The sequence below is a fragment of the Artemia sp. Qi Xiang Cuo genome, chromosome 10 (genome assembly GCF_049724085.1).
Source record: "Artemia sp. Qi Xiang Cuo chromosome 10, ASM4972408v1, whole genome shotgun sequence".
Taxonomy (NCBI): domain Eukaryota; kingdom Metazoa; phylum Arthropoda; class Branchiopoda; order Anostraca; family Artemiidae; genus Artemia; species Artemia sp. Qi Xiang Cuo.
Window position 1 is genome coordinate 7650710 of NC_142803.1, and position 12733 is coordinate 7663442.

The window sequence follows — 12733 nt, forward strand, 5'->3', positions numbered from 1 at the left end:
AACGCATTAAATTTAATGACTTGATTCTAAAACGAATCCTGGCAGTGAAATTTTTAAAAAAAACATCAATAAAAAAAAAAACAACACTGATCTTGATAAAAAAAAAAAAAATCACACTTTAATAAAAATGAATATTTTTTTAAAATAAAAAAAATAAAATAAAAAAAAATTTATTATAATACCAAATTAACTATCGAAAGATAATAACTTTTTTCAAAACAAAACAATATAAAGATCAAAGATATTTATAAAAAAACACACCTTAATATCAGACTGGCCTGTAATTATTTCAAAAAAAATATATAAAAAAAGCCACTTATATTTATAAAAAAAAGGAAGCTTTTTTAAAAATTAAAAAATTTTTAGAATTTTTAACCACACACACAGTTTAGGTAAATAATTTCTTCCTTAACTTAATGACAATACAATTTTTTTTTTTTTTTGCAGCAGGGCCTTGAGTTATTTAAAAAAAACCCCTAAAAAAAAAAAGGGTAATTTATATTTATAAAAAAGGAAGCTTTTTGAAAAAACAATAAAATAAAAAAAAAAAATATTATTAAAATCCCAAATTATCAATCGAGAGCTAAGAACTTTTTTCAAAAAACATATAAAAGACTAATTGATCTCGATAAGAAATCAAACCGTAAATTTCAAACTCTAAGAGAATTCGAGGTTTTTTTCAGCTCCTAAAAACAACAGTCTTCTAATTAGATAAGTACCCTTAGTTCTAGTGTAAGGAAAGAATTTCTTCTCTAACTTAATGACAAGATAAAATTTTTTTTTAATATAATAATGAGAATATTTTTTACTCACCAAAAATTGCTTATCCATTTTTCTATGTAAATGCTTTTTACAAAAAATGCCTGTAATGCTATCTCGAATATAAACTATTCAAAACTGTTGGAGAATCAAATTTGAAATCTGAATATATACAAAAATAATTGGCGGGTAAAAAGAGTCATCGGTTTTCTGGTTTAACACTAAAAAAGGACACTGAACTTTGAAGTTACGCTGAACTTTTGAAATTGCGTTATTCTCTGGCAAAGAGTGTAATAACCTGCAAAAATTAACAGAAAAACCTGTTTGGTACGGGGGCCCCTTGGAATTCAAAAGATGGTATATACTAACGATATTCTAAGAAAGCTTGAACAAATTATTCCTGGGCCGATTCTGAAAATCTTGTTTCACGGTACAACTGAATCGTATTTTTCTCATTGCCCAAGGTCTACTTTTCCTTCTTCTGTTAAACCGCTTTCCAACACTTATAGTACAGCCACAAAACTTATCCAGAAAGCAAATAGTTCAGCATCAAAACCGTTACTTGATGTTGAAAAACTTTATATTCTTTCCTGTGCGTCTTTTGCTTTTCCTCGGCTCCGTGGTGATTTATGGTGATCATCTTTGTATCTGATCGGTCGGATTATCACCTTCGTAGCTCTCAATATGTGAATCTTCCCCCACCTTACAGGCCATTGAGCCTGTTTTGGGGATCAGTATTTTATACTTGTTGTCTGATTTTGATTTTGTTTGTGAATAGATTGTGTTTCATATCACTCTTATGACTATAGCTGTCTCAAAACATCGGCAAAAAGATTTCTGGGGTTACTTTTTTTCCTCTCTAGAGGAAACACCCAAAACGTTTGCCGACGGTATACCTTGATTTAACGGTTATGAGATTCTCAGGTTTCAATTTTATCATACTTCAATGATATGGGAGCATCGCAGGAAAAAATATGCTGATGACTACAATTTTAGAGTTGTGAGCTGTAAGCAAAATTTAACTTAGTTCCGTAGAAGGGGCCAAGGAGTTCCACACTTTTTGTCACAGATACACATAACTTAGTCTATCACTGCTTACCTTCGATGCTTTGGGTACTGCATCCGTATGCACACTGCACAAACCTTTTTTACCCTTTGGACCCATCTTAGGTTTGTTCATATCTGAAAATAACTATTTTCTAATAATATTCCTTTTGGTTGTTCTAACTTTATGAAGTTTTTAGGGCAGTATCATATTTTTCTTCAGTCTTGTTAGGCTAAACCGCGAAAATAAATAATCAAGACTGATTCGTTAAATCAGACGACGCTTTTTGTCCGTGAAAATTCAAACGCAAACCACGTGTTGATTCCCAAAGACAACTACACTCTGAAAGGAAAGCTACATCCCCTTAAGTTTTTTGGTGTCATAGGTTATTAGCTTTTTTATTTATGCCCCCTTTCCCCTGTCCACGCTTCCGTTTCCTTTTCACAAAACCAATTGAGGAAAAAAAATTTGATTTATTTACAATGTCCTTGGTACTATAAACTTTAAGCACCGTATGACTTACAAACAAGCAAAGGCTCTGGAATAATAAGGCTCAGGTAGAATGGCCGGTAACCCCCCCCCCTCCCTTTACGAGATGCGTTTGCAAGTTGCTATCTTCTGCTGTCTCGAAACTTTACTCAGTTTTGGTAGACCACACCAATTTCTATATTGTTGGCGGGCTAAATTACGATTTGACGATCGAATTGAATAATTCTCACAACCAAATCCTAATTCTTATCACAAAACATAGACATTTTTCAACCACTCAGTCGCCATTTACTATCAAGTACGAAATCTCTAGATATAAAAAAAAATGCTTATAAGCTACCGTATTCTTATTCGGTTTTAATACTTGCAGGTACAATCTGGGGATGTTTTTACTCAATCTGCCTGGAAATTGACGTAGGCCTAACTTGTTTTTTTTTTTTCACTTTATCCGCTTTGACATCTGTTTTTTCTTTTTTTCTTTTTTTCTTTTTTTAGCCTTGACTAAATGTTCAATTACTTTTAATATGTAGCCTATACAATGGGTTATTTGGGAATGAGACAATTTTGTTGAACTCTCAAAAATTAGGCAAATAATCGGAAAATAATAGGAAATACTCAAGAAACTAAAAAATCTTTATATTTTTGGGTCTTGTATTAATTGGAAAAAATAAAAATAATGACTTTGTCTCAAAAAATTTATAGGACAAAAGTTCTTTTTAATCTTTATGTGGATTATTTTGTAGTTATGTTATTTACTGAAAATTTGTTTGCTGGATAGTCTTATCTCCAAAACAATTTTGTCTTATTTGAGGATGGGGCGATTTTGGTGAACCTTCTAGACTTAGGCAAATTATACAAAAAATATAAGCAGACAAGGAGAAACGAAAGAACTATCCTCCCCATTCTAGCATAAGTAGCTGGTAATTAAAAACCTTAGTATACTTGAACGCATAAAGACAGGTACATGGAAAATATCCCGACCAGTTAGTTTTCTCTATGTAAAAAAATGGTTTCCCTCTGTATCTTAGTATGCACTCAGGGATAATCAGCTGAGCCTGAGAGAGATAAACTACAATGCAGGTATATTTTAATTAATATTTAATATAGTTGGTATTTAGGTTAGGTTATTCATTTCATATAATGCGTTTTGGGCAGCCGCTTCCCGTAATTCTCTGTTGAAGTTTCCATAATTTGTTACTAAAGTATTATATTTTCATTATATTTTAGTATATTTCATTATGATTAACGCAATTTCACTTCTTGAGCGTTGTGGGGATATTTAACAAGTGCAGAAAGACAATTATGTGTATGAAAAAAAAAATTGGAGTGGCTTAAATACTATCAAACCAGACCCCTATATCCTTTTGCACTTTTAGTTTACTAATTGATTTGGCAAGTGAACTGCTCAAAATACACTTTTAACTAACCAAAGCTGGTTCCTTGTCATCAAATTTATAAAAAAAAGAACAGCTCATAATGTGTGCTCATACACCCGCGGTCCTCTTCTTTAGTTGAGGAATGTGCTATCATAAAAAATTACACCGTTTTTCACTCAATTCCATAGCCGTATGTGTCCAAACAAACACTCAGTAATCCATTATAATGGCATTTTGTTTTGGTTTTTATTCATAAAAATGAAGCCAAAGTAGTTCCTCGGATAAGGTTATCTGGGGAACTGAGATAAAACTGAATTGGCAAAGAAATTCTAATTGTAAGAAAACGTTAGAGATTGATCTTCTGCATAAGCGCATGGTTTCCAAATCCAGCAAGGTCCAAAATACGTTGCTAAGTCCGGGGGAAAAATAAAAGAACTGGGTCATTCAAATTATGTGTCTGATTTGACCGTGTTTCTATTTCAACATATATAACATGAGACCTGCACTGTTCTGGTTTGTTCCTCTTAGGTACATAACGGCTCGGACATCACATGACTCGTACCTACAGATTCGGCCAGTCATGCCTACACTCTTGCTAAATACTGGATTCTTACTTATAGATTCAAAAGGATAGCTACTGCAAGTATCAGTTCCGGACCTTTTTGAGGGTTACCGTCACCTTCAGGGGAAAAAATGAACTAGGTCTTTCCGGTTTTGTATCTGATTTGACCGTACTTCTATTTCAACACATATAACATGAGACCGACATTGCTCTAGATTGTTCTTGTCAGGTACACAACGGACCGGAGACCGCATGACTCGTACCTATAGATTCTGATAGGGCCGTACCTATACACGTGCTAGACACTAAATTCGTATTTATAGATTCAGCGGGACAGGTGCTGCATGGTATCAGTTCCGGAACTTTTTGAGGGTTGCCGTCACCTTCAGGGGAAAAAATGAACTAGGTATTTCCGGTTTTGTATCTGATTTGACCGTACTTCTATTTCAACACATATAACATGAGACCTCCATTGCTCTAGATTGTTCTTGTCAGGTACATAACGGACCGGAGACCGCATGACTCGTACCTATAGATTCTGATAGGGCCGTACCTATACACGTGCTACACACTAAATTCGTATTTATAGATTCAGCGGGACAGGTGCTGCATGGTATCAGTTCCGGAACTTTTTGAGGGTTGCCGTCACCTTCAAGGGAAAAAATGAACTAGGTCTTTCCGGTTTTGTATCTGATTTGACCGTACTTCTATTTCAACACATATAACATGAGACCTACATTGCTCTAGATTGTTCTTGTCAGGTACACAACGGACCGGAGACCGCATGACTCGTACCTATAGATTCTGATAGGGCCGTACCTATACACGTGCTACACACTAAATTCGTACTTAGATTCAGCGGGACAGGTGCCGGATGGTATCAGTTCCGGACCTTTTTGAGGGTTGCCGTCACCTTCAGGGGAAAAAATGAACTAGGCCTTTTTGGTTTTGTATCTTCGCCAACGCATATAACATGGGACCTACATTGCTCTGGATTGTTCCAGTCAGGTGCACAACGGCTAGGACACCGTATGACTCGTACATATCAATTCTGCTAAATTCGTACTACATACTGGATTTTTACCTATAGATACAGCAGGGTAGGTGATGCAAGGTATCAGCTACAGACATTTTAAGGGTTACTGCCACTTTTACTGAGGATAAATCTAATATATCTAAATTAGGCAAGGGCCTTAAGAAGACTGTTATTTTTTTTCTTACTATGCAAAAATTAATCGTGATATAAAGTGCTATCGCCATTTCCTTAAACCAAATTTTGTTAAAAAAAATATGTGTTATAGCATGAAAAACTATAAGAAGCTATTCTTTTCATGTATGCATTATTCTTATTTTTATTATATTTTATTATGTTTATTATTGCTACCATAGACATATAAAGGTCTGATCCATACGAGGAAATGCCTGGGCTGTGGAGTTGGTTATAAGTTATAACCGGCTCCAACCCCGACTCTAGACATTTTCAATATACCGACTCCAATTCCAACTTCGTGAAGCAAAAATTTACTAAAACTCCGACTCCACAGACGACTTTAAAGCTTCATTTAACTACATTTTATAAGTTATAACCGACTCCGACTTCTAACATATTCAATATACCTATTGCAGCTCTAACTCCGTAGCCCTGGGAAATACTAGAGGAATTTCTTGGGAGATGAATGTTTGTATAAGGAGTCCTTCGGATCAATCTCGGAGCAGAAGTAGACTTCTCCCTCTACCACTACGACCAGGTAAGATTGCAAAAAATAAAAAATTGAAAACTAATTCCCAAAAAGTCAAAAAGTTGATCGAGAACAATTTCAGGTATCACAGGATATTTCACTTGGTGCACTTTATTAATTAAATTATAGATTAAAATATAGATTAAATATAGATTAAAATATGGATTAAAAAGAAATTCCATCTTCATCCGTAAGGATTAACGTGCCAAATACATTATTCCACCAATGATTTCAACTTAACCTTTTCACTATTACAAAATTGCAATCTATCTCATACTCTAAATTTATCTATTTTTTTACGAGTTTGCATGACTACTAGAAAAAAAAAACCCAAACCTACACTTATCCATAAATCTTTCACGAGAACACCTGCAGCCACGCCCCCTTTTTGAGTATTCAATCAAATTACCACCTAAGATACTCTGATTTAAAGGCGAAAAAAAAACCCACAAAAACAGCAGATCTTTAAAACAGCTAAATATCGATCTATTACAAATGATTGCATGACTTGACAACAATGATTTGTATTAAAGTAATGTTACTTAAACAATGACAACTAGACTGACATTGCCACATGTACGTGGGGAGAAAACCAATTATCGTTTTAAAATGTAGTTGTACAAGACCGAATTTCAACAAGAGTGTTATAGATTTTTTCTAGGGGATTTGAGCATTTTATCTTTTTACAAATTTCTAGCTTAGTCCTCCAAATATATTTTAGAAGATTATCTGAATATCCTGTAAGAATTAATGGTTAAAAATTATACATGTATATTAACAAAATCGTCTAAAGGGAGACCAGGAAAACATTCTTAAGAGAAAACAGTTCCAGGATTTAGAATCGTGCGCAAATATAAGGATTTTCATGCATAACAAGTTTCCTCACAAATTACCTTGGGGGTATTAAAAACAAAGAAAATGGGAGATATTTCTTTCCCAACGCTTCTCAAAAACCCAGATTAACCTAGACTCTCGAGTACCTAGGCCCTCTGAAGTGCTAGAAGATTTCGATCCACGAGACACAGTTCCGGAGCAAGACAAGCGGCAGTATCGATCAGACTGGATTCGATTCCTCGAAAAGCGTAACAAAAGTCCTAGTTACCATACTTAAATCGACCAACAGTCCTAGTTACCATACTTAAAATGGACCAACAGTCCTAGTTACCACACTAAAAATGGACCAACAGTCCTAGTTACCATAATTAAATTAGACCAACAGTCCTAGTTACCATACTTAAAATGGACCAACAGTCCTAGTTACCATACTTAAAATCACAGTTTATATAATTATCCAGTATGATCTTTCCCTATCTCCCCCATTATAAAAACCCGGACCGAGGTGCGAGTGCTCCAGAGAACGTTTTTGCAGATATAAACATAAGCGGCATTAGATCTTTTCACGGGTAGACAAAGAATAATCACCTAAGGAACAAGTACTGACAAAACCACTTGGCCGGCTCAACGAAAAAGTGGACAATATGTGCAGAAATAGGTGGGAGGAGCTTTTTGTTCGCACCGAGAATGAAAAGCCAGAAATCATCTGTGGTAAACTTACTGGATAATTATATAAACGGTGCTTAAAATGGACCAACTTGATCTTTCTAACCCGTTTTCCTCAACCTACCAACTACGTATTTACTACGTATCAACCTACGTATTTATAATTTAGATCGGTACTTGTATGATGTAGCCCCTACCTAATATTCTTCTAATATGTTTCTCTGACGCTCAATCCTAATGGAATATACTAAAGTATGAAAAAAATATACTTTAGAAACAAATTTGGGCTATATATTTGCACATTAGGGGGGTGGGAGTTGTAAAGTACAGTGGGTCTGCATGCAAAATGTGTTATCTACAATTATTCTGATATTATGAAGTAAGAATTGTTTTCTGACTTCACACTGTCCAAATACTTACCCAACGTCCCCCCTACCCCAAATGTGTAAATACATAGCCCAAATTAAATATTTTTCATCTATTCTATTCCTTCTCTTTGTCTTTTCTCGCGCTAAGTTGAAAGAAACTAGTGAAAGAAACCGGTTAAAAGTACGTCAATACATTAACAACTTCAGCTGCAGGGGGTATATCATTCCCCCTTAGATCAATTTGATATCTATGTTATGTCAGGATTTTTTCAACGGAGGGTTACAAAAACAAATTTTTAACGCGTCCAAAATTTGTTTATTTTCATTTTTGTTATGTTTTTACGAGTCGGACAAACATTTCGGTGGCAGGGTGTTCAAACCTCCCACCCCCCCCCCCCCTTCCGATACGGCCTTGATTCATAGCTTCTCGAGAAAAAAAAGTCCTACTTTTTAGCCTATTCTGGAAAAAAAAAATAGAAAAAAAATCATTTTGAAAAAAAAAAATCATTTACTCTAAATCTTCACTGCATTCATCAGCCTTACTAATAATGCTCCAAAACTAAAAAAAAACTTTTCCCACGCTGACCAATCGTCTGCGTTGCGCAGATGTGTCATTTAGATCTCCTGATTGTGAACCTATTCTCACGCCATGAACCACTCGTTCATTTCTTCAATAGGAAATTCGAATCATCAGGTGAATCTAAGTCTAATAAAGTTTTACCTTCCCGCTTGATGCCATGTACTCCCAAAGGCAATCTTCGTTAGGATAAAGTCCATCAAACTAATTAACACAAATGGGGATTTGGTCCTATCCTTCTTTACACCTCATTCGCAAAAGAATCCACAATTCACAAAAGATTAATCCGAAAAACTGAGAGAAATTGGAAACGTTAGCCCAAAAATACAATGTTTCATTTTCTTAGCCCCCCTCCTCTTAAATCAGCTTTATGTGTACCTATGAATGCTCCAAACTACTAAAAGGTCAGCTCCAATTACCATTCCAAACTCTTAACGTGGCTACGTCTCTCTTAAGTAGGAGCTGTATTTATACTTGGGGGAAAAAAATGGAAGAACTATATAGATGTCATCCGAAAATCATTTAGCATGAAAAGAAATGTAAGAAAAATTTCGTGTGCAAATAAAAATAAGGAAGTGAGTCTTCCTTTCCTTTTCCAATTAAAAATGTTCCATAATCATAATTCTCATCTAATTACATGTAATTAAGGAACTTTTACGCTTTAGGTTTTCAAGGCGTCAAGAAGACCTTCATGGTCCGCACAGTAAAATAAAATTAAGAACTTCATCTTCCCAGAATTCACCTCCAGCAATTATAAAATGGGGATTCTACCTAGCATCGCAAAAACTTTCATTTTTGAACCATTGAGCCTAAGAACTTTTACTCGCCGAAGGACCGCTTGGTTCCATGATCTGGAATACATCTCGAAGCGTTACATGTCTTGCACAGTACTACTACCCGTGGCAATGCCTGACATGCCATGCTTGGCACATGCCACCTGCAGCACATGATTTATAAAAGCCAGCAACCCCTCGTTACTTATATCAGAATAAATTAAAAACTTTAGAAATTTCTGAGTTAAAATTTTACTTGTATTTTAAGATCAAACCAATCGGCAACATTTGTTTTTTCAAATTTTTAAAAAGGTAGCTTTTTTAATTTTGTTTTTAAATATTGCTGACGCAAAAATGTTGCATTTTTAAAGGTGCTTCTGTTGCATATCATAATGAAGATTATTTGAAAAGCTATAATTGACACATTACTTTATGTCTCCATCTTAATTAGGAGCTGAGATATTCCCGAACATTCATTATATTTTTAAAATTTAATATTTTGTAACAGGATTTGCCCCATCTAAAAATCGTTCTATACCATAAAGAAAACCATAATTCGAAGCCATTTCAAGTTAATGCTTGTTAAGGGCACGGCGTGGCAGAACTGTGGCACTTCGATATGTGCACTAGGTAGCAGGGAGTTGGCAACCCAAGTGTCATTTAGTTATCAGTATCTAAATTAACATTTTAAAATTCCGACAATCAGCCTAGCATACAAGCAAACTACGGGGCACATTTCTAGGACAGCAAAATAACTAGTATTGGGTAGAAAGATTAAAAAGAAGAGTCCATTTTGCTCTCTTTTTTGCTTTTGGGAGGGAGGAGGAGTGGTCTCACCAGGAATGTTGGAGGAACTCTTCTTATCTGTGGTGATTCAAAAGGCTTCAAACTACAAAATACAGAGTATAAAGGAAAATACCAACAAATAATTTGTGGGTTCAAAATTCCATAAAAATTGGCATTAAAATCTTCATTTTTTAAATATATAAAAAAAGAATGAGGAGATAGCACATTACAAAATTGGTAGCACTTTTACTCCCACTCTCCATAAGGATACACAATAAAATTCTGGAAACTACCTTGAAATATGATAAAATACTTACATCATTCCTAAACAGGGGTAAATAGCATTTTTGTTGGGGGACAAGAGGGGTCCATATCCGGATAGTCAAGGGGTATAGGATATATAATATTTTTTTTCATATTATTAGGGAGCAACTGCCCCCTTGCCCCTCCCTCCCCCAAACGACGCCCCTGTTCCAAAATGCAGGCCAATAAATTTCAACCCCCCCCCCCCGCATCACTTTCTAATATACAAATATATAGCCCAAATTAAATATACGTAGTGAATTTTCAATAACGCGACTCTTCTTAAGAACATATCGGTAATCCAGCGGCAGGAAGAAAGAGCAGCGTTATTGAAAATTCATCGAGGATAAATATGAATTGGGCTATGTATTTATCCTTTAAGGGGAAAGGGGTCAAGTTTAATGGTATGCATTTTAGAAATCTATAGTTAGAATGTTGAAGAATGAATCTTATAAAACATAAGCTTGGAAAATGAAATTTAGAATGCTTTAAAATAGTTTCTAGAATTGTGTAGTGGTTCTTATGGAGTCTTAAACACTAAACTGATACCAAAAAATTGAAGTATATTGATTGTGATTTTCAAATTAATTAATGGTTTAAGGCCCAATCACAGTGAGATTTTACTAATATTTAGCTAGTACTAATTTGAGCCAATCAGAATTTGTCACTGATTATTTGGCCAATCAGAAAATTCTATGAAAAATTTTCTCAAATTAGCACTAGCTAAATCTCGAAATTAGCAAATTCTCATAATTAAGAGGCCTTAATGATCCAGCATACTTTGAGGGGCGTGCACAATTTTCGCTTTGACAAAAAATGTCACCCAGCACCTTAGGAATTAGCTTTTCTGTTGGTACGCTAGATGCGAATGAAAAATAATTAAATAATGAAAAATAATTAAATAAGACTCACAGCTGTATCGTCATCAGTATCCGAATAATCCATTTCAAGTACAAATGATAAAATGCCAAAACAGGTCCATAATTTCAGTAGTAGTAATCATCAAGCGTGACGAACCAAGACGGACCGGAAAAAAGTAGAGAAATATGACACTAAACAAAACTAATCCAATGCGTATGTAGCCTACTCAATGCGGTAATATTAAAGCACTACGCCTAAAGGTATGGGTAGCATATTAGAGTGGAGCCTGGCACTGATCGCCATCTAACGCTTAACGTAACGCCATCTAGCGTTTGGTGTTTCTTAGCATTCTTTCCAAGCTTTGTAATTGTATTTTTTTCTTAGATTAATTTAAAAGACTTTTTCCACAAAATAAGTTTTTCAAACAAAAGTAAAGAACTCCATTACACAAAAAATGAGCAAAAATAAAATCAAATAATCTACCAAGTGTGAAACTACCACAAATCAGCATCGATAAATATGTGAAACCCAAAACGAACAGAAAACCAAGTCAAACTCAAAACGAGCAGAGATTAACACCAGTAGGGATCAAAACCCCTATGCTTTCTAAAAACCAGAATATAATTTGTACTTTTCTGAAAAAAAAATTCTTTTAAATATTTTTACTTTTACAACTTTAAGAAATTAAAAATTAATTAAGTTTTTATGGAATAAATATCTCCATATGTACATTAAACTGACAATGCACATTTTTTTCGGTAAATTCATTTGATTTTTTTCAGTAAAGTACAAATTATATTCTGGTTTTTATATTCTCATTTTTTGTTTAATGGAGTTCTTTACTTTTGTTTGAAAAACTTATTTTGTGGAAAAAGTTTCCACACCACACCACATACGGCTAAAATGTCGCAAACATGACACGAAGAAGCGCGATGGAAGTGTACCATACGTGGCAGAACAAATCACAATCCAAAATGTACAGCAGGCAAGTTACTAGCCAAAATGTTGGGGGGGGGGGCAAGAGGTTTTACCGACTGGCTGGTCATTTTTACCGAATGTTTTTGTAAAAAAATAATGAGCATAATGTCCATTTCGAATACAACACGTAAAATCACTGCACGAGTCGGTAAAATTGCTGCATTTACCAGCCAAGATTCAGATTTTGGTACATATCATGTCACTATTTTAATACTGTTTATGTAATCAAATAGAAAATTGTAGCACCATTTGTAAAATTACATCAGGAGTCGGTATAACTGCTGTGTTTACCGACCAAGTTCGAAATTTCTGTAAATGACATGTCAGTATTTTTGTGGTCTTTATTGAACTTAACAAAGAATTTTAGCGGCGTCGGAAAAACCGTCCCCCTTCTCCTCATACAAGACGGCCCTGACAGCAGGTACCAGAGAGTAGACAGCACCTCAAACCCAATTTCTCACACAAATTGTTAAAATCCTTGACAAATTTCAATTAAATACAGAAGTACATACAAGAAAAGCTGTTAAAAGCCAAACAAATTATCTCCAATTTGAAATTATTTACATTTGGCGTCAAATCATTAGCGTCAAATACCAAGAACAGAGAAAATGTAATCT

At 34.7% G+C, this 12733-nt stretch overlaps 1 protein-coding gene across 2 annotated transcripts in view; it reads right to left on the reverse strand.

The window, feature by feature from the left end:
* pnut (septin 7-like protein pnut) overlaps window positions 1–11280 on the reverse strand; it is a 201757-nt gene extending 190477 nt beyond the window's left edge. The window contains exon 1 of one of the 2 annotated variants that reach the window (XM_089095257.1): window positions 3721–3797. In XM_089095257.1, coding sequence (XP_088951383.1) covers window positions 3721–3768 — 48 coding nt within the window. In that variant the 5' untranslated portion in view covers window positions 3769–3797. Of the gene's footprint in view, window positions 1–3720; window positions 3798–11189 lie in introns of those variants that run through there. The other variant, XM_089095258.1, reaches the window with a different exon arrangement.
* Between the last annotated feature and the right edge of the window lie 1453 nt (window positions 11281–12733).